At 38.6% G+C, this 20,398-nt stretch overlaps 2 protein-coding genes across 2 annotated transcripts; both read left to right on the top strand.

Annotated features, from left to right (window-relative positions):
- Positions 1-4,368, top strand: LOC142379278 (solute carrier family 22 member 7-like). Its single transcript, XM_075464411.1, has 10 exons — positions 1-381; positions 624-727; positions 1,046-1,200; positions 1,291-1,459; positions 1,544-1,667; positions 2,034-2,143; positions 3,353-3,567; positions 3,667-3,775; positions 3,892-4,098; positions 4,335-4,368. The coding sequence occupies exons 1-10, from the start codon at positions 1-3 to the stop codon at positions 4,366-4,368; spliced, it is 1,608 nt and encodes a 535-aa protein (XP_075320526.1).
- Positions 4,369-6,433: 2,065 nt separating this feature from the next.
- LOC142378134 (uncharacterized) lies at positions 6,434-20,382 on the top strand. The gene is made up of 17 exons (XM_075462362.1): positions 6,434-6,814; positions 6,901-7,004; positions 8,725-8,879; positions 11,011-11,179; positions 11,305-11,428; positions 11,520-11,629; positions 11,950-12,164; positions 12,383-12,491; positions 12,594-12,805; positions 16,256-16,877; positions 16,994-17,148; positions 17,273-17,441; positions 18,582-18,705; positions 18,825-18,934; positions 19,058-19,272; positions 19,453-19,561; positions 19,727-20,382. The coding sequence occupies exons 1-17, from the start codon at positions 6,434-6,436 to the stop codon at positions 19,935-19,937; spliced, it is 3,294 nt and encodes a 1,097-aa protein (XP_075318477.1). The 3' UTR covers positions 19,938-20,382.
- Positions 20,383-20,398: the final 16 nt, after the last annotated feature.

The following is a 20,398-nucleotide window of genomic DNA, read 5'->3' as shown; positions in this document are numbered from 1 at the left end:
ATGAAATTTGACAGCATACTTTCTGAAATCAATGGATTCGGGAAATTCCAAATGACCTTATTCTTACTTCAGATGTTATCACGAATTACTCTCCCATGTCACTTTCTGCTGAACAACTTCATGGCAGGTGTTCCCTCTCACCACTGCGACATCAGTGCCCTGGAAGATGGAGGTGTGTTCGGAAACTTAACTGTGCAGCAGAGACTGACTGTCGGTATTCCAGCTGAGCGCGATGGAACTCTAAGCTCCTGTAATATGTTTACAAAGCCGCAATATCAGTACTTGTCAGGCTCAAACAGTAGTGAGGAAGCCTCTCCTGTTCAGTGTCAAAATGGATGGATCTATGACAATAGTACCTATAAATCTACCTTGGTAACGGAGGTAAGCGTCATTCTAAAGATATATCTAATGTTATACGTTTGTTCAAGGCATTATGAACAAAGTTATTTGCATTTTGTTGACGAATCAGTCATATTTCATTGACATGTAACCCAACACTGCCTGGCACCCTTTGTGCTTGAAACAGTTGCTAAAGTATGCAGAAGTAAGAACATGATATCAGCTTCCACCACAGGCTGCTGTAAAAATATAGATAGATAATACTGACAATCGTTTCTTTGCAGTGGGATCTTGTGTGCCACAGGAAAGGGATGAACAAGGCAACAGCCACCATTTTCTTCATTGGTGTCATGATTGGAGCCCCACTATTTGGGTTTCTCAGTGACAGGTTCAGTTTGCAATAAAAAGTTTAGTCTGTCCTATTTACAGTGTGTCCAAGTTGTGCCCCAATCCCTCTCACAACTATTTGAGTGACAGGTATTGTAGTGTGATGTAGTTCTCTCCAGGTTTTCTTTCTTTCTTTTTTTCTGTTTCTTTTACAGTTCTTTTACAAAAATGAAAAAGTGCATCTATTAACAGACGCTGCAATTATGAATTTAACTGAAGACAACTAAACAAATACACTTTGAGAAATAAGACAGAAATCTGAAAACATGTTGCATTTCTTCTCTGAGCAAAATTATAACTTTGAGCTCATTCTTTTCAGGTTTGGACGACGGCCAGTGCTGCTTGCCTCTTATCTGTCATCCTTGACATTTGCAGTTCTGAGTGCATTTTCCACATCGTATATCATGTTCATCATCATGAGACTTTTTACGGGGATGTGCCTTGCAGGAATAAGTATTATCTCCATTACGTTAAGTAAGGAGACGAATGCTAATTTGTTTACGATATTTTTTGTCTTTCTTCTACACAAACGGGTAATGTGTTTTACATTAACCTTACATGCAGATGTTGAATGGTGCAGCATTGAACGCAGGACTTTCTCTGGTGTAATCATAAGCCTGGATTGGACACTTGGGAACTGGATGTTGGCTGGCATTGCTTACTGTGTAAATGAATGGAGGATGCTCATTCTGGCAGTCACTTCACCTCTGATTCTGGCCATTATTGCTTGGCGGTATTAAAGTAAACTTCTTTCATTTTGCAACAACAACCCCCCCCCCCCAAAAAAAAATCAATCTCACCATGTCCATCATTTCAGGTGGCTTCCAGAGTCTGCTAGGTGGCTCATGGCAAAAGGGAAGGCTGATGATGCTCATCATTACATCATGAAATGTGCTGAGATGAACAACAGATCCAAGTGTGTCTCCACCATCACACCGGGGGTAATTACTGTAAGATTGTTAAATAGGATAAAAGTTTAAGAAAAAATAATAATAAAACACCTTGCCTCACAGCAAGAGGGTTCCAGGTTTGATTCCTGGCCGGGGTCTTCCTGTGTGGACTTTGCATATTCTCCATGGAGAACCCACGCATGTGTATGCGTGGGTTCTCTGCAGGTACTCCGGCATGTTAGGTTAATTGGTGATTCTAAATTGTCCCGAGTGAGCGTGGATGGTTGTTTTTCTCTGGACTGGTGACCTGTCCAGGGTGTACCCTGCCCCTTGCCCAATGACACCCCCCCCCCCCCTGAATTGGAATAAGCAGGTACAGAAAATGAATTAATGTAATTTTGTTTTATTCTTTCACAGACATTACTGGAATCTGAAGAAGCTGAAACTGGAGATAAGAAGTATTCCATCTTAGATCTTTTCAGAACTCCAAATATTAGAAACCTTGCAATATGCTCAGGAATTGTATGGTAAGTTTTAATTCAATGCCAAAGGGTAATGGGATGGTGCACCGTTTTCTGATACGTGATTTTCTTTTCTTTCAAAGATAAAATTAACATATTCATACTCCTCATATCTGTGTGGTAAAATTTTAGTCAGTGAATCGCAGACAACAACATTAATGCCTGATTTCAACAGAGCTCTGTCTTCATAAGGGCCAATGAGTACTCCATTAATTCCTGTGGAAATCTCCAATATTTTCTTGCAACCTACTAGTGATTTCTTTAAGTCTATATTTTTTCTGGATTATGCAGAAACATTGTGAACTTTTGCAGTGGTTTTACAAGATACCACACCATGTGCCAAAAAAATTGGAAAGCAAAATTGAATTGAATCCGCAGGATGCTAGCTGTGTGACATAGATAATGTTTAGTGGCTTATACAGTTAACAAAGGAATGTTCAACAAAGCTGGTAAATCATCCATTAAATATGCTTCGCTTACATTGAACACAATTGATATTACAGACACTAATCAAAGCTTTGTTGAAATTAAGCATTAACATTAATCTTGTTGATTAATGTTACCCGTGCCCACCTTGTGATGGTGGCACGTAAAAACGTTGCAGGCTCACTCCAGTATACAAAATCATGATTTTTTTTTAAAGTATTTTTTGGGGCTTTTTATGCCTTTAATGATAGGACAGTGTGAGAGACAGGAAGCAGAGAGATGGGGAAGACACGCAGCAAAGGGCCACTCAGTGCGGGAGTCGAACCGGGGCCCGCTGCATTGAGGACTACAGTCTCTGTACATGGGGCAGCTGCTTAACCCACTGCGCCCAAAATCATGATTTTTTAAACAGATGAACCAGCTTAGCTTTTTTTTTTTAAAGATTTGTTATGATATTATGATTTGTTTATTTATCATCATATATTTTTAATTTTTCAATTTTTTTTAAAGGATATTACTTTTTCTTTGTAGATTGAGGCAAAAATTGTAATTTCAACTGAATGCATCTGAATGATTCAATCAAGTAGTTGTAGACTTTACGTTTAAATAATCTTATTGTTTCCTGCCTCTGGCTATGTATTCAATGTACTGACGTGATGATTGAGAACATGCTTTTTTATGTAACTCTCAAAAAAATGTATAACATTCTAAATTAGTCAATTAAGGTTTAAATTAGAAAGTCAGTAAGGAGATGTTACTATTATTCTTTTCTTGATTTTCATTTTGTAGGTATGGAGTGGCATTTACATATTATGGAATAAGTCTGAACATCACAGGGTTTGGACTGAACCCATATCTTACACAATTTATATTTGCATCCATTGAAATGCCCATGAAGATTGGGGTCTATTTCTCCTTGGAGAAAATTGGTAGAAGGTATTGCGAGATGGGAGCCCTGCTGTCCACCGGTGTTTGCCTCTTCGTCAACCTTTTTGTTTCAAAAGGTCATTTCTACTGTATCAAATCATCTAACTTTATTGCATTTTCAGACTTTTGGTGGTTCTTTTTATCTTCATAACGCTTTCAAAACATTTCCCCTGCAGATAAGTGGGTCATTCGTACCATTGTGGCAGTCCTCGGAAAATCCATGTCAGAGGCCTCATTCACAATAATGTTTCTCTACACAACTGAACTGTATCCAACAGTTGTAAGGTTAGTCAACAAGAGACTTATGTAGCAGGTCTAAGAGCAGACAAAAATTCTCCATCCTGCTATGAGAACTTGCACTAAAGGTTTCTCATATTTTTTTTATTTTTTTGGCTTTTAAGGCAAAATGGTTTAGGCTATACCTCGTTCATGGCACGGTTGGGGGTGTCCATTTCCCCGCTCATCATGTTATTGGAAGATGTGTGGCATCTCCTCCCTGAGGCCACTTATTGTGCAGTGGCGGTTGGTTCCAGTTTAGTTGCTTTACTCCTGCCTGAGACATTAAACACGCAACTGCCAGAGTTAATCGAAGACATTGAGAAACCAAGGTAAAAAAAAGGCACGGTTTCAAAAGAATCTGAAATTAAATCAAATATTAAATATACAGTAAAGGATTAGCTACTCGCTGAGGTATGGTTGTGGCATATCACATAGTTTACATAATCTATTCCTAAATCATTTACATGTTTTAATCATTTGCTGATGTCTAAAATAGAAAATTGTTCTTTCCTGAAGTAATCCATGCATAATCAAATGACTAACAAAAACTTTATCTGTATTGCAGGAGGCAATCAACGAGGAGGAAGGAGATTCAATAGAAATCACACTTCCCCTTAGAATGACTGCTTTCATAAATTCAGCTCTATTGATTTAGAAAGAATTTACCATGTTTTCAAACTTAATTATTGTTAAAAATGCCAATAAAACCGAAAATGTGTCTGTCTGTGAAAACACAATGAGTTATTTGATTATTAGTAGTTAGTGTGCTGTTGGGGTGGGACATATAGGACATGTCATTATTGCGTGTTTGTTCAATGATAACTGGGAGTCTGTTAAGAACAAGCATTACTGGTGAATGAATGGAGGGATTGGTGTCTCTCCTCTGACACAGACACAGTACTTATACAACAGCTGAAGAACTACACAATGTGGAAATGTGTTTTGATGAGACATTGTTCAGTTATGATAAGAGACTATTCAGATCTAGTTGTTGAAAACAGAACATACATGTAGATGTTAATGAAGAGGAATTAGCGGCAAAGAACTACAATTGAAAACAATGACTGTGTTGCATGGTTGCAACGTTAAAATGTCAAGTAGATATTGGAACTAGACAACATCCTGCGCCAAAAAAGTATAAGGGGACTTGAGTGTCTGTGCAAATCCTTCAGGTAGTTGTTTAGGGATATTTTTAAATAGGTTGATATCATAATTTCAATATAATTTGATACAAATTGAAATAAAAAGCATACACATCAGAAACTAAAAGATGCTTGGAGAATATGTAGAAGTTATGCTCTTGTTTTCGAAAAACTAGCTGTAAGGAACCTGAAAATAGGAATAAAACACACAAAATTAAACAGGAAGTAAAGATGCAGAGCGAAAACTGATTTCACAATAAAACTGAGATAAAGCAAACTACATTACAGAACATGGAAATCCAAGTGACAACACTAAAATAAAGGCACAAAGTGCATAACAAAATCCACTGGTCATGAGAGTAACATCAGCGTCACCGTCTACAGTCAAATTAGCTTTATTTCATCAATGGACTGAGAAAAAAATGTTTTAATCGATTGGATCATCACACAAAGCTGCCAATATAGAATGCATATTGGTCTAAACGTTTGAGTTAAGACCACAAACATTTGACTTGGAGTTTGGCAAGGAGAATTCACTCATTACTGTGAGCCTGTGAATCTCACAAGAATCCAGCTGCAAGATAGCTTACCCAGAATGACTGAAGTGTGACAAAAGGACAATGATCCCAACAGCCATCAAAACTGGGATGGTTGCTACCCACTGAATAAAAGTTAGGTCATGTCAGGAAACCAAGAAATAGAAACTAAATCATTTTATTTCTGTGAAGAAGGGGAGTCAAACACCCAAGCAGAATTTATATTTTCTAACTTTCAATACAATGACCTTGTGTTCATTGCTGAAAACCCACAATAATTAAATACTGCTGCACCATTTTTTTCCTGTTAAACAAGTGTCTTGTGGAATCATATTGTTAAAGGCAAAAAAACTGCCGTGACATTATTTTGAAGATTTTTGTGTGTGAGTTAACCATAAGTCTATCTTTTTCTGTTGTTTGCATTTTTTTTATACAAAGACCCAACCTTTAAAGTTAGGACAATGCTACTTTTCTCAGCATCAAGTAAATATTTAGCAGATTAGTCATGCTTAAAGGGACATGTACAGTAGGAAAGTTGGTACATCTGCATATTGTGGTCTTTGGAAATATCCTATTATCCTGTTTATAGTTGCAGGTGACTATGCCAGACAAGAAAAGGTGAGAGATGGAGTACATGTTACAAGTCCATTACAGGGCCAACACAGACACAGACAAGTAATCACTCTCACACTCGTACCAAGGGTCAATTTAGAATCAGTCTTTGGACTGTGGGATGTAACCAGAAGGGGGAACACAGCGTTCTTTTAGAGGTTATTTATTGAAAAAACTGTTACTTGTCAGACTCCTTCTTTACAGTTCAGTAGGCACAGTTTTCTGCATTGTGTTACTGAACATTCAACATTTTCTTACAATCGCTGACCTATAACCAACAACGTCAAACCCAAAGAAAAAGGCCGGTTGCAAGCACCTTGCCTGCTTTATGATGTTTTCTCTCCCTCTGAACTGTTGCATCATTTATCAGCAAGATGAAGTTTGACAATGTGCTGGCAGAGGTCAATGGCTTTGGGAGATTCCAAATAAGGACAATTCTCTTGTTGGTAATTCCTCGTGTGACTTTGCCGTTTCACTTTCTTCTGAATAACTTCATTGCGGTAATTCCCGCTCATCACTGCAACATCAGCTCTCTGGACGATGAAGGAATTTTCAGGAATTTATCTCAGGAAGAGAGGCTCATTGTTAGTATACCTGTTCAGCAGGATGGGAGTCCAAACTCCTGTCAGATGTTTGCAGAGCCTCAGTATCATCTGCTGCTTAATGCTACCAACATTACTGACCTACCCACAATGCCATGCCAGAATGGCTGGGTGTACGACAACACCACCTTCAAATCCACTCTGGCCACAGAGGTGAGTTATCTGCATAAAAATATTAACGTGGTCCTAAATCAGCGGCTTTTTCTCAAATTTTTATGTTATCTGTGTTTCCCTCACAGTGGGATCTGGTTTGTGATCACAAAAGTGTGAACACAGCCACAGCCACCATCTTCTTCATGGGGGTCATGGTTGGAGCAGCAATATTTGGCTATCTTAGTGACAGGTTTTGATATCTTAGCCACTCAAATCAGACATCTGTCTGCCTTTCTACAACTTCACCAGCTCTCTAACTGAAAATTCAGTCCAGTATTAAATCAATGCAATCGTTATTCTTGTTTTCACTCTGTACTGAGATCTGTGCTATTATGATGTTGTACCAGATGTCTCAGATGTCTAAATCAAATATTAAATATTAAATATACAGTAAAGGATTAGCTACTCGCTGAGGTATGGTTGTGGCATATCACAAAGTTTACATAATCTATTTCTAAATCATTTACATGTTTTAATCATTTGCCTGTGTCTAAAATAGAAAATTGTTCTTTCCTGAAGTAATCCATGCATAATCAAATGACTAACAAAAACTTTATCTGTATTGCAGGAGGCAATCAACGAGGAGGAAGGAGATTCAATAGAAATCACACTTCCCCTTAGAATGACTGCTTTCATAAATTCAGCTCTATTGATTTAGAAAGAATTTACCATGCAATATCATTTATGAACATTGACTTACCCCCCGCTGCGTCCTGTGAGCCGAGTTCCAGCCTCGTTTTAGCGCTGACGAAGATAGTCCGGCTAGTTGGCTGGGGCTTAAAAAAAATAAAGCGTTTTGCTTCTCAAAACAATATGCGTTCAAAAGAGTAATACATTTGCATCACAAAATCGTTCACCAAAAAAAGTCAGACCTCACAATCGCTTGGCGCTATTTCTCTCTCCCTTCGTATCACTACGGGCTGTGTAAACTGTGCAGACCGAGCAGTCCCCTGCCTCCGAGCAGTAAACACCGTAACAGGTGCAGCTATCGGCAGGTGGCTGAACGCATTGATATGAAGGGAGGCAAAAATAGCGCCAAGCGATTGTGAGGTTTGACTTTTTCTGGACGGACGATTTTGTGATGCGAATGTATTACACTTTTGAACGCATATTGTTTTGAGAAGCAAAACGCTTTATTTTCGGGACCCCAACCAACTAGCCGGACTGCCTTCGTCAACGCCAAAACGAGGCTGGAACTCGGCTCACAGGACGCAGCGGGGGGTAAGTCAATGTTCATAAATGATATTGCTAATATGGGATGTCACACAGCTTCATGTCAAAAGAGGCGAACTATCCCTTTAAGAACAAGCATTACTGGTGAATGAATGGAGGGATTGGTGTCTCTCCTCTGACACAGACACAGTACTTATACAACAGCTGAAGAACTACACAATGTGGAAATGTGTTTTGATGAGACATTGTTCAGTTATGATAAGAGACTATTCAGATCTAGTTGTTGAAAACAGAACATACATGTAGATGTTAATGAAAAGGAATTAGCGGCAAAGAACTACAATTGAAAACAATGACTGTGTTGCATGGTTGCAACGTTAAAATGTCAAGTAGATATTGGAACTAGACAACATCCTGCGCCAAAAAATCATATGAATAGATAGATAGATAGATAGATAGATAGATAGATAGATAGATAGATAGATAGATAGATAGATAGATAGATAGATAGATAGAGTCAATTATTCTATTATAACTAAATGTAAAGTTCAGATGCACAGCAAAGTGTCTCTAGGTGACATTAACCATAAATTAGGTGTAACTCACACAGTGAACAATATGCCTTCTTTTCATATTAGATGTTGACAGGTTTTTTTCATATATATATTTCTCACAATTTAGGATTTTTCTTTTCTTTCTGTTCAGTAGATTTATCTATGATTATTTGTGTCTCACAGGTTTGGCCGCAAAAGAACGCTTCTGGTGTCCTACATAATGACCACCCTTTTTGGTTTTGCAAGTGCTTTCTCATATAATTTTTACATGTTTGCTGCCATGAGGTTTCTTACTGGATTTGGAATTTCTGGAATAAGCATAGTCTCCATCGTCCTTTGTGAGTTGTCTCTCATAGTCTTTTGTTTATTCGTGCAGTTCTCTGAAAACTATAGATGTGAATATCAAACTTATGATTGTAAGTATGTTGAGTTGATATACTGTATATTTGATATATATAGATATTTTATATCTATATCTATATCTAGACCCCAGATAAAAGAAACACACACACATCTATTTTATTACTAGGGCTGGGCGAGTTAACTCGTTATTATCGCGTTAACTTGTTAATTATTTAACGCTGATAAATATTTTATCACGCATTAATGCAGGTTTTATTATTGTAAAAGTCTGTTGAATGCATCACATTCACACAGTTACAGCAAACGCCACGAAACATGGAGTAATAAAAAATAAAAACTAGCAGGTAATATCACCGTTACAGGTACTCCTCGGTCTCTGTGTGAAGGTCACGGAGCTAACCGGCGCTACTTCCTGTTTTACTTGTTTCAACATGAAAGCACGTATTTCAAAATAAATTTAAAAAAAAAACTCCTGCATTTACAGCCAAGTTGAATTGTCTTATCACTAGTAGTTCCACTCTAAAATATCCCTTCAAGGCAAAACACACAATTGATACCAGCAAGTCATTCAAGGAAACAGACAGTGGAGCGAGGCTTCTACATAAAAACTACATAAAAATGCTGATGTTAAAAGTGTGTTTGCACAACAAATGTTACGGCACTTTCATATGACAGTACATTTAAAATAAACTAAATGCTAAAGGCTATACACTACTTTTGAATTAATTTTTTGATTTTGCGTACAAATGCGATTAATCGTGATTAATCAGGGAAATCATGTGATTAATTCAATTAAAAATTGTAATCGTTGCCCAGCCCTATTTATTGCATTGCTAAAGGAAAAAATATATTTACAAAATGTTCCACCGCTGTAGCTGCCAATATGTAAAGTATGACTCTACTTTAGAAAGGCCATCATACTGAGATAATATTTTATACAATATATATTCTTGTTAGAAAGCACCCTTACAAACAAAGAAATGCAATGCAAATCTGTAATATAGAAACAGAGAAAAGGGCTGGGCTATTTCAGCCATTTTATCTGACCAGAAGTTATTTTCTGGGAATGTAGGTTGCTTTTTCAGATGATCCCGCTGAGGAAAAATTCACCCATCAAACGATATGAACAAGCTCTTATCACTGAGCAGCGTGTTAGCAATAAGAGGAATCCCATAGCATGCTGTGTTACAGCTTACAACTATACGGGCAGTAGGTTTTCACATGCTGCCATTTGGGAGCTGACATACGCTTGATCGGGTGTACATTTTGATACAGTAATTAACAATTTTATTTCGTAATAGTAACTCTCTAAGGGGCTGCAGCTTGGAGAACATTATGGGAATCTATGTAGAACATTTAATCCTACCAACTTCCAAGCTCCTTAGAATCGTAGAAACTCTGTTTCTGATGGACAAAAATGAACAGCAACTGTCAAAAAGTGCAGCACTCATCTGTCACTCCACAAAAACCCTCCAGCTTCCTCATACCTTCGTTTCCACTCACATCACTCGAAAAAATTTGGCTCTTTGGCTCCCCCTCTACAGTTGTGGGATGTAACACCATTGTCATAAAAAACATTAAATAAAAAAAAGTATCGATCTGAGCCCTGTACATCCACAGCAATTTGGGTGAATTGGTCTTCATGCCTGCATAGTGCCCAGTGTGTTTGCATATGCAGAAACCATGTACTCAGCCTGAAAGGTTTCCATTGTGTCCATAACCCTTTTTGACTGAAAATAAGGAGCCCAGAATATAACTATCACATACCAGTAAGACCTTTTCATTGAATGAACAAGTCCAGTCCAAAGAAACTGGCATTTAACCCTACCCAATTTTGACATTTAAACAGACACTCATGATGAGAGTAAACATTCAGTGTTGAATATTGGATATTGCCTTTGATAGCCAATCAACCCACATGCTATTTCTTTATTTATTAGGGCTAACTAGACTATATAAACTATAAAACTGACAATTTCAACTCATCCACCCACATGACCTAACCTGTGGATGACAGGGCCGAACAACAAGTTTATTAACACTAACCCTTTTTTTTAAACCTCCACTACATTTCAACCTTATTAATAAAGATACTGCTGGTCATAGGTGTGGAATGGGTGGACATAAAGCATCGCACATATGTGGGTGTTTTGATGAGCTTGGACTGGAGTGTCTCTACTATCATACTACCTGGTGTGGCTTATATTGTGAATGACTGGAGGCACCTGACTGCCGCTGTGACCTCTCCGCTGTTTGCAGCTATGCTCTGTTGGCGGTAAGGAGAGATAAATTACTATTCAAATGCAACAAGAATTCCTCTTTGCACTCATCTACTGTGAGATTTCTGGTTATTATGAGGCAAGTTTTTGAATCCTTTTTTTAACTCACCTTTTGTCACAGTTTGCTCCCTGAGTCTGCCAGATGGTTGATAAGTAATGGAAAAGTTAACAGTGCTCACTTTTACCTGAGTAATTGTGCCAAAGTCAACCGCAGAGAGGAGTTCATGGCTGACCTGAAGCCAGAGGTTTAACATTTTACAAACACCTCTAAAATGTACAGTATCAAAACTAATTTCTCTGATCACAGTTGTCTTCTTTTTCTCTCTCTTTCTCCAGGTTCTGTCCAAAGTAATACTTGTCGAGAATGAAAATAAAAAATGTTCCTATGTGGACCTTGTGAGGACCCCAAAAATGAGGCAGCTCACTCTTCTTACAGGAATTGTTTGGTATAAATATTGTTTTGGTTTTGAAATAAATTTGAGACTTAAGCATTTTAATCATTACAAAGTATACAATTCTTTAAATCAATCATTTAATAAAGGATTGCTCAATCAGAGATCAACCAGATTTTGAAGAGAATGGATGATAATTTGGACACAGGTTTTCTCATTTCTTATTGTAGCACATGGCAGGTACTGTTGCTATGGTTTCAGACAGCTGCCTTGCACACTGGTCAAATGTTTAAACGTTTCAGATATAAACTAACCAATCAGATACCAGCATATTTTAAACACTTATAGATAATTTTCTCTCATCCTATGCTTAGGTTCGGAGTGGCCTGTACTTACTATGGAATCAGCTTGAATGTCACTGGGTTTGGAGTGAACATTTATCTCACACAGTTCATCTACGGGGTGACAGAAGTTCCAGCGAAAGCCTTCATCGTTTTCTTTTTAAACAAAATAGGCCGAAGGTGGACTCAGGTTGGAACGCTCTTTCTGACAGGACTGTGTATATTCTGCAACATGTTCATCCCTAAAGGTAAACAAACATTTCAAGTTGGTGTGTCTTTCTAAGAGTAAGCTTCCAGCTACTGCAAAAATGACGCGACAGACTCAAAGAAACGATTAAAACTTGAAAATAAAAGATTTCCACTGTTTGTTTCTCCAGTCAGCAGGAAAGTTAGAATAAACTTTTTTCCAGTCATAAAGTTGTACATTTTCAAGGCTGAAACAACCATTAAAACTTTATCTTTTCAGATTTGTGGACAGCACAGACCGCTCTGGGAGCTTTGGGCAAGATGTTTGCAGAGGCAGCTTTTACAACTGTATTCCTGTACACAACAGAGCTTTACCCGACAGTCATGAGGTCCAAAAAACAAATATGGTGCCCATATTTAACACATTTCAAACTCTTTCTGTTTACCCACAGAAGACGAGACTTTTTTCCGATTTTGTTTTGGTTACACAGACAAAGTGGACTAGGTTACAGCTCCTTTATGGCCCGAATAGGCGTGTCTTTATCCCCCCTGATGATGATACTTGAAGATGTCTGGGTCCTCCTGCCAAGCACTCTTTTCTCCCTGGTGGCTGTCACTGCAACGCTGTCGGCTTCTTTTCTTCCTGAGACAAAAAACGTCCGTCTGCCAGAGACTATCGAGGATGTGGAACAGACAAAGTATAGTGCCGGGATTTATTTTTTAACTATCTCCAAACATTTTAAGTAAGAGCTATACATCAGAAAGTGCAAATGTATTTTTATTGTTTCTGCAGAAGACGATCTGTCCCAACTTCCGATGTGAAATCGACGCCATAAAGGTTTTCCCCATTGAAAGCAACAGTTTCAGACAGTTCCAGAGTGGCTGCATTGACTCTTCATTCACAGGGGTGGTACCTGAAAAAGAATATAGTAAAGAAACAATTAAAAAGGAGAAATATCTGGCCCTGAATGTGGATGGGAGTCTGCTTATTTAACTCTAAATGAGGTGAAAACCTATTTCCTGTTTTGTAACAAAAGCATTATCTAAATCCCAATAAATGCTTGTACCAACAGTGAACCACTGTCCAACAGTTGTCTGAGGTCTTTATTTCTTAGAAATAGGAGACAAACACTGCTTTCAAATAACTCTGAGAGAACACCAAATCCAAGTGGAGGTCCGGTGACTTGCAGGAACCAGGGGAGAATTGGGATATAAAAGCAGCTACTAATGCCATGCTTCTGAATACATCAGGAATCACTACAATAAAAGAACTGGGAATAAACATTAAGTTTATTCAATCCCTTTTTCAAGCTCATTCATTTAGACACTGCAATTAATTCCTGTTTCAGAAATGGTAGAATTTTCTTTGAACTCTTTTGTCTCTGATATTATCAGTTAATAATTACAAAATTCATCAGCTTCATTATTATGTATTTTATATTGACCACCTCAAATCTTTGTCGTGAAACATTTCCACCTCTTCCCACCAAACTGCCATCTATTAAAGACCTGACATTAAATTTAAAGACCAAATTTCAAGACTACAGCTTCTGTCAAATGTTTACAGACACCTACATTTATATTAAAGAAAAAAAAGATGGTGCTAGTTGTGTGACAAGATAAAGTTGAACAAATAGATTGTCAATAATTGCTGAGTAAAATATACTTTGGAGCAAGACCGTGATGTAAGTGTTCTTGATCTCATTTGTGATTTAATAAACATTTACTGCATTTGCTTCTGATTGCTGAAGTCTCTTCTTGAGAAAAAATGAGCAAAATAATGCTCTCAAATTCTGATGCCAGCAATCACGACATTAAAATACCCTGCCTGGTATTGTAATACTGTGAATTTTTTAGGTCGAGTCAACACCTTGAACCTGTTGTCATGCTCCTTAAACCATGCTATCTAACTGAAAAAAGTCACTGCTATGTGGTTGGCAACAATGAAATGTTGACACATGTATAAGTAGCATCCGCATGAATTGCAGGACCTTAGCCAGAAGACTGCTGCTCAGTCCATCACAATGCTTGTACTGTTTCACAATGCCAAGAGAATGTGATTCATGAAACTAGGTCACTTTTTCCCTGCTCCATGATACTTCAAACAGCACAGTGTGTCTTTGCATCTTCGCATCATACCCTTGTGATGGGAAAATTCTTAGTTGTAGTCTTTTAGTAGTAAGTACTAGTGGTATTAGTTGTCTCATTTTATCCAAAGTCTATTGCTCTCCCCCTGACCTATTCAACCTGTGACCCCTTCTGTATGGTCACAAACTGTGTTATTTCAGATGTACAACAGAGCACAGAGCAAGGGGGGCTCTGTGTTTCTTTAAAGATAGCCCCCACCTGAAATAACACAGTTTGTGAGGTAGCCTCTTTACGACCCCCTGAACTAACCTCCCCAAAAGGTGTCAACCATAAACGTTTCCCCCGATAGAGTGAACATCTGTTTTCCCTCACTGACCATACAGAATGGGTCACAGGTTGAATAGGTCAGGGGGAGAGCAATAGACTTTGGATAAAATGAGACAACTAATACCACTAGTACTTACTACTAAAAGACTACAACTAAGAATTTTCCCATCACACCCTGCAGAAGGATTTTGAGCATGTTTGCTACAGTAGCTCTTTCTGTAAGATCAAATCCTCACACAGCTCATCTTTTGCTCCTGACAGCCATCAATTAGCCACTCATCACCCAGCAAGGGAGTCACCAGTTGTGCAAACCTTTGACCACTTTTGGTAGATATTAAACAATGCATAGAGAGACCCCACATGAGCTGCTGTTTTCAAGATGCTCTGACACATTCAAATTGAGTACTCGTCAAAATCAAGTCAGTTTCTCACAATGACCATTCTCCCTGGTTTGAAGAAACCAATTTAAAAAGGAGACGTATTTAGCCTTTTTTTGTATCAATAAGTTCACACCGTTTCCTGAGGTCTTGATATGCTTTGCTCAAAATACCACAGATGTACAGTAAAACAATTTATAACTCGTAAAAAAATTTTCAGTTCAAAATATTTCAAGCATCTCTCTACTTTCAACCAAACTCTGGCTGCAAACCCATAAATGTGTGGTGTAACTTTTATCTAACTAGATCAAAAGAGGGTTACCTGTCCCCCATCTTTAAGCAGCTGTTGGTCTTGTGCAGCATTTATTCTGACAAAGCTTGCTCTTGGGTCCTGTTATAGCATTAGTTTATACGTGTTTCCTGGCCTCGATTACTGACTTACTACAATAAAATTCACTGTTTCTGACAGAAGCAATCCACTAGATATGAAAAGCTCATTAAGGCGAGTTAAGGCGAGCTACAATTAGAGTTTGACCCGGCCATTTTTGGAATTGAATTCATGACAGAAGTATGTCTGACCCTAACTTCTTTGTGGGACTTCATCCTACACATTAGTCAAATATCTCCTCACAAACATCTTTAGGTTACTGCATTGTAAAACACATTCCTTTAATAAAAATCAAACAGAAGTTTAGCCGTCTCACCAAATAAACATGACGATATGGTAATGAGAGCAGCTTTATTGTAACATACAGTGATTGGAGCCACAACCGCATTTTAAGAGGCTCGATTTCGTACAGATTTAGTCAGTTTGGTGCTTGCATGCATTATAAAAGCCTGGTTTTTGGTGAGACTAACGCAAGAATTTGTCTTTTCTATTCTTATGTAAACGCACTCATTGAGATTCAGTACATGCCTATGCTGCCTGCAGTGTGGAATGCCTGTTCATCCGTTTTTTTTTTTGTCTGTTGTCATCGCTGTTTAAACAGCGATGACAATAGCGTTTATTTTTTGCAATCTTTATAGAATTGATATATTTTTTTAAAAAGATTCAGAAACAATACACTAACGACACAATCAGAGCTGAAAAAAAAAAAGAGAATAGAAGAACTCCAGCTTTGACTGATAAATCTGTAACTGTCACTGAAGATCCTGATTTAAGTATTACCAAAGTTATTCTAAAGTTATTTTACTGGTTACGCGAGGTAAAATATTAACCCATTCCATCTCTAATCCTGCACCCTGAGGAACAGTCAAATGCCAAAGGTTGGCTTGTCTGGGCAAAGTTCCAAAACTGTGCTCTGCTTCTCTTGTAGATAGACACATGCGAGGTGAATTTCTCTTTTTGTGTTAATCTCAAGAGAAGACGTATCGCTCGGAGCAGAAGGGCACCATGAGGTTCGAGAATGTTCTTGCTGACATTAATGGGTTTGGAAGATTTCAGATAATGATCATTGCAATCAACTTCCTTGGACGCTTCACGTTGCCGTGCCATTTCATGCTGAACAATTTCATCGCGGCTGTTCCTGCTCACCACTGTGACATCAGCTCTCTGGAGGACGGAGGTATTTTCAATAATCTATCCCAGGCACAGAGGCTTGTTGTTAGCATTCCGCTCCAGCAAGATGGGACTCCCAGCTCATGCCAAATGTTTACGGAGCCTCAGTATCATCTGCTGTTGAATTCCTCCAATGTTACTGACATACCCACTGTGCTGTGCCAGAATGGATGGATATACGATAACGCAACCTTCAAGTCTACTCTAACCTCACAGGTGATTCTGCTGCTGATGAACGCATTGTTAGGAAAAGTGAGCCATCTTTCTCATCTAAGTGTGAACTTGTTTTTTTGTTTTGTTTTTGTTTCATTATTATACAAGTGGGACCTTGTGTGTGACAGACGAGGGAAAAACAAAGCAACAGCTACCATTTTCTTTGTTGGAGTCATGTTTGGAGCCATGTCCTTCGGAAGTCTAAGTGACAGGTAGGCCTATCAAAGCTCAACTCATAGGCCTTTAAATTGAAATTGCAATTCATCGTTTTTTGTTTTTTTTATAATATTTCAATGCTGTCAAATTTGGCGACTGTGACTTTTTGCAGGTTTGGCCGAAGGATTATGCTGCTGGTGTCATATGTGTCTGCGTTGCTCTTTGGTGTTGCGAGTGCTTTTTCCACGACTTACTTGATGTTTGCAGTGCTGAGGTTCTTCACTGGGTTTTGCATCACTGGCATTGTCATCGTCTCAGCAGTCCTTAGTAATTTATTTCTGTTCTTTATCTAACATACTATTTCATATCATGCTGTGCTCACCTGTGGGGACAGCACCTAATGTGCAGAAGGCTTTTTCTGCTTTTTCTCTACCTTGCTGCTTCTTGGCAGGTGTGGAATGGGTGGACATCGAGCATAGAAAAGTGGTGGGAGTCATCGATAGCTTATCCTGGACATTTGGGAACGTAGCATTTCCAGCCATTGCCTATTTCGTGACTGACTGGCGGTGGCTGACTGTTAGTGTTACATCACCTTTAATCTTGGCCATCATCTCCTGGAGGTATGTCTCAAAAGTTCAGATGATCAAATCCAAATGGGTGGGGGTTTCACTGCACAGTTCCAACAGAAACTGTGCAGTGCAACCCCCACCGATGTTGTGTTGTGTGTTAGGAATGCACAGTGACATTGAGGAAATATTGGCTGATAATGGCTTGTAAACAGGGGCAGCTGCCCCCCTGAGAAATGCCCTGTCCATCCAAAGAAAACTGTCCAGAAAAAAGGCCACGATTTATTATCTCTGTTTGTGTCTTGTATTGATAGAATAAATGCAGGTGGTGATTTTAAAAAAGCATATATCTGCAAAGTTTATAGCTTTATTTTTTTTTTTGTTATCGTGTTTCCCCACCACCGTACCCTTAACCCCTTGCTGCTGAAAAAAAAAAACATTTTCGGATGTTTTTGTTGTAATAATGATCTGAAATGTAGACTTAATGAAGGTAATAAAAAGCTGGAGTTGGCTGGATGTCTTGCCCCAAGTATCTACTTGAATTTAAACCCTCAATGGAGAATGTGGAGCATGTTAAACAAAAGCTGTTGCATCCTAAAGTCCTGGTCTAAAAACCTCTCCAAAATAGGACATATTTGCAACATGGCGAAGGGGTTAAGGGGCAGAACTATCGTCAAAACTGCTTTCCAGTTGGTTCGTTTGAATATTATTATGCTTGAAGTTGTAGTAGTGGTTTTCCACCAATTTTTTCAGGTATTGTTTTCTGCCCCCTCAGATGAGCTAACTGCCCACCCACACATGCCATTCTGGTCACACCTCTGCTTGTAAATCGATTTTTGGCAGTATTGATTATTATTAAGTATTCCTTAGTTTGCAGTTGTTTTTTTTTTTAAATAAAATTTGACATAAAACTTAACACAGGACTATATCTTATGTTTGCCAATATCTGTGGCCACTACAATAAAAGTAGGCACATTCTAACGTTAACTACATGGAAGGTAATAACAAGGGGTGGGCATTTGATTAGACACCGTATTAGAAAAATAATGTGTCAAACATTTTCTCACTGAGTGCTACCACTGAGAAATTTTTCATAATGGAAATTTGGCTCCCATCCATGACAAAAAAAAAACAAGATAAAAAATAGATGCATCTGTGGAGTAAAGAAAAAAACACATCTACCTTCATCATCAGGTGGATGCCTGAGTCGGCTCGGTGGCTAATTGCCAATGGAAAGCTGGAGCAGGCTCAGATATATCTGAAGGAATGTGCCAAGATGAATCAAAGGGAAGATTCGATTCACACACTTAACAAAGAGGTTGGTATATTTCAGATGTTTAAATCAGCTGAACGGAACATTTATTCACGACATGTTCCAATTAGTTCAACTTTTTTAAATCGTGGTTTAAAGGATTACGCTGCTTTGGATTCTTTCAGACATTATCCACAATTGTCGTAACGGACAAGAAAAACCGAACCTATTCTTACGTTGACTTGATACGAACACCAAAGATGAGGAAACTGGCCCTGCGTACTGGTCTATTATGGTCTGTAGCCCAGAAGCCACACTTCTAAATGAGTACATTTAGGAAATTTCCATATGTCTTGCAATTAACATTTGAATTGATTTAAATGATAAAGTTACGTCTCAACATATTTTCTGTGCCTAGGTTTTGCGTGGCTACTGCATTTTACGGCATCAGCTTCAACATCACAGGCTTTGGGTTAAATATCTATCTCACTCAGTTCACCTATGGTTTAATTGAGCTCCCAGCCAAAGTGTCAGTTTACTATTTACTGGACAAGATAGGCAGGCGGTCCACTGAGGTGGGAGCTCTGCTGATGGCTGGCATCTGTCTGGGAATCAACATTATGATACCAAAAGGTAGGACTCTCGTATCATGAAGACTTAAATCTGTCACTTTAGGTAAGAAAGTCCAGTCGTTCTACACAGAAAAGCAACTCATTGTAGTATTATTCATTAAAATGTGCCTTGAGATAACATTTGTTGTATTAAAATCAGTAACAAAAAGTAATGCTCATCACCTCGTGGTTTTCTTGGCAGATATGTCTGTTCCCAGAACAGTTGTTGCAGTAGTTGGAAAAGGCTTTTCTGCAGCCTCCTTTGCAACAGTTGTTCTCTACTGCTCTGAACTGTATCCTACTGTAATAAGGTAATGACACATGCCAACATCCACCCTTCATTTAGGATTCTTGATACATGTACATAACAATAAAATAAATGCAATACGAGAATAAAATGATGGCTCTTAACAGGTGTAAGACACAACGGTTAGTCTCCTCTGTGGTTATAAGTTTTGCACTAATGTGTCTTTTAGGCAGAACGGAATGGGATACAACTCCTTCATGGGTCGGTTGGGTGTAGCCGGGACTCCTTTGATCCTCTTACTGGATGAGGTCTGGAAGGAACTGCCGCAGGTGGTCTTTTGCTCTGTGGCAGTGCTGGGAGGACTGGTGGCGAGGACGCTGTCAGAGACACGCAACAGGTGCCTGCCAGAGACCATAGAGGACATTGAACAGATGTGGTAGCGATAGAGGTCACTGGCGTGAGCACAAAGTTAGTTTGGCTATTTTTAGTTCTAAGAGCAAAGCGGAAGGTTTATGAAGTCTGTTGTGAAGCTCATTTTTCTTTTGTTTGCTACCAGTAATACTCTTAAGGTAACTGAAGTAGGCCAAAGTATATAACTTGAGGCATTCATATCACACTCCCCACTACCCTTATTTAGATTTTATTTGTCTCAACTCCAGACTTTCACCTCTTCTCCCTTGGAGATCCAATCTCCCACAGTAACCTAGGAACCGACGTCAAACAAAGAACTGAGTACAGAATGTATAACTGATCTGTGATAAAATATGTATTTTAAATAAAATTGTCGGAGCCCTTAAGCAACACCTTGTGTGAGCAGTGGATGTTATAAGCTGAGCTCAAAGGTAATACAGGTGATACAAGATAGGGATGTCTAACTACAAAGAACTGGAGAAAAAAAAAT

This window comes from Odontesthes bonariensis, chromosome 4 (assembly GCF_027942865.1).
Source record: "Odontesthes bonariensis isolate fOdoBon6 chromosome 4, fOdoBon6.hap1, whole genome shotgun sequence".
In the NCBI taxonomy this organism is placed as follows: domain Eukaryota; kingdom Metazoa; phylum Chordata; class Actinopteri; order Atheriniformes; family Atherinopsidae; genus Odontesthes; species Odontesthes bonariensis.
This window is presented reverse-complemented; position numbering and strand designations above follow the sequence as displayed.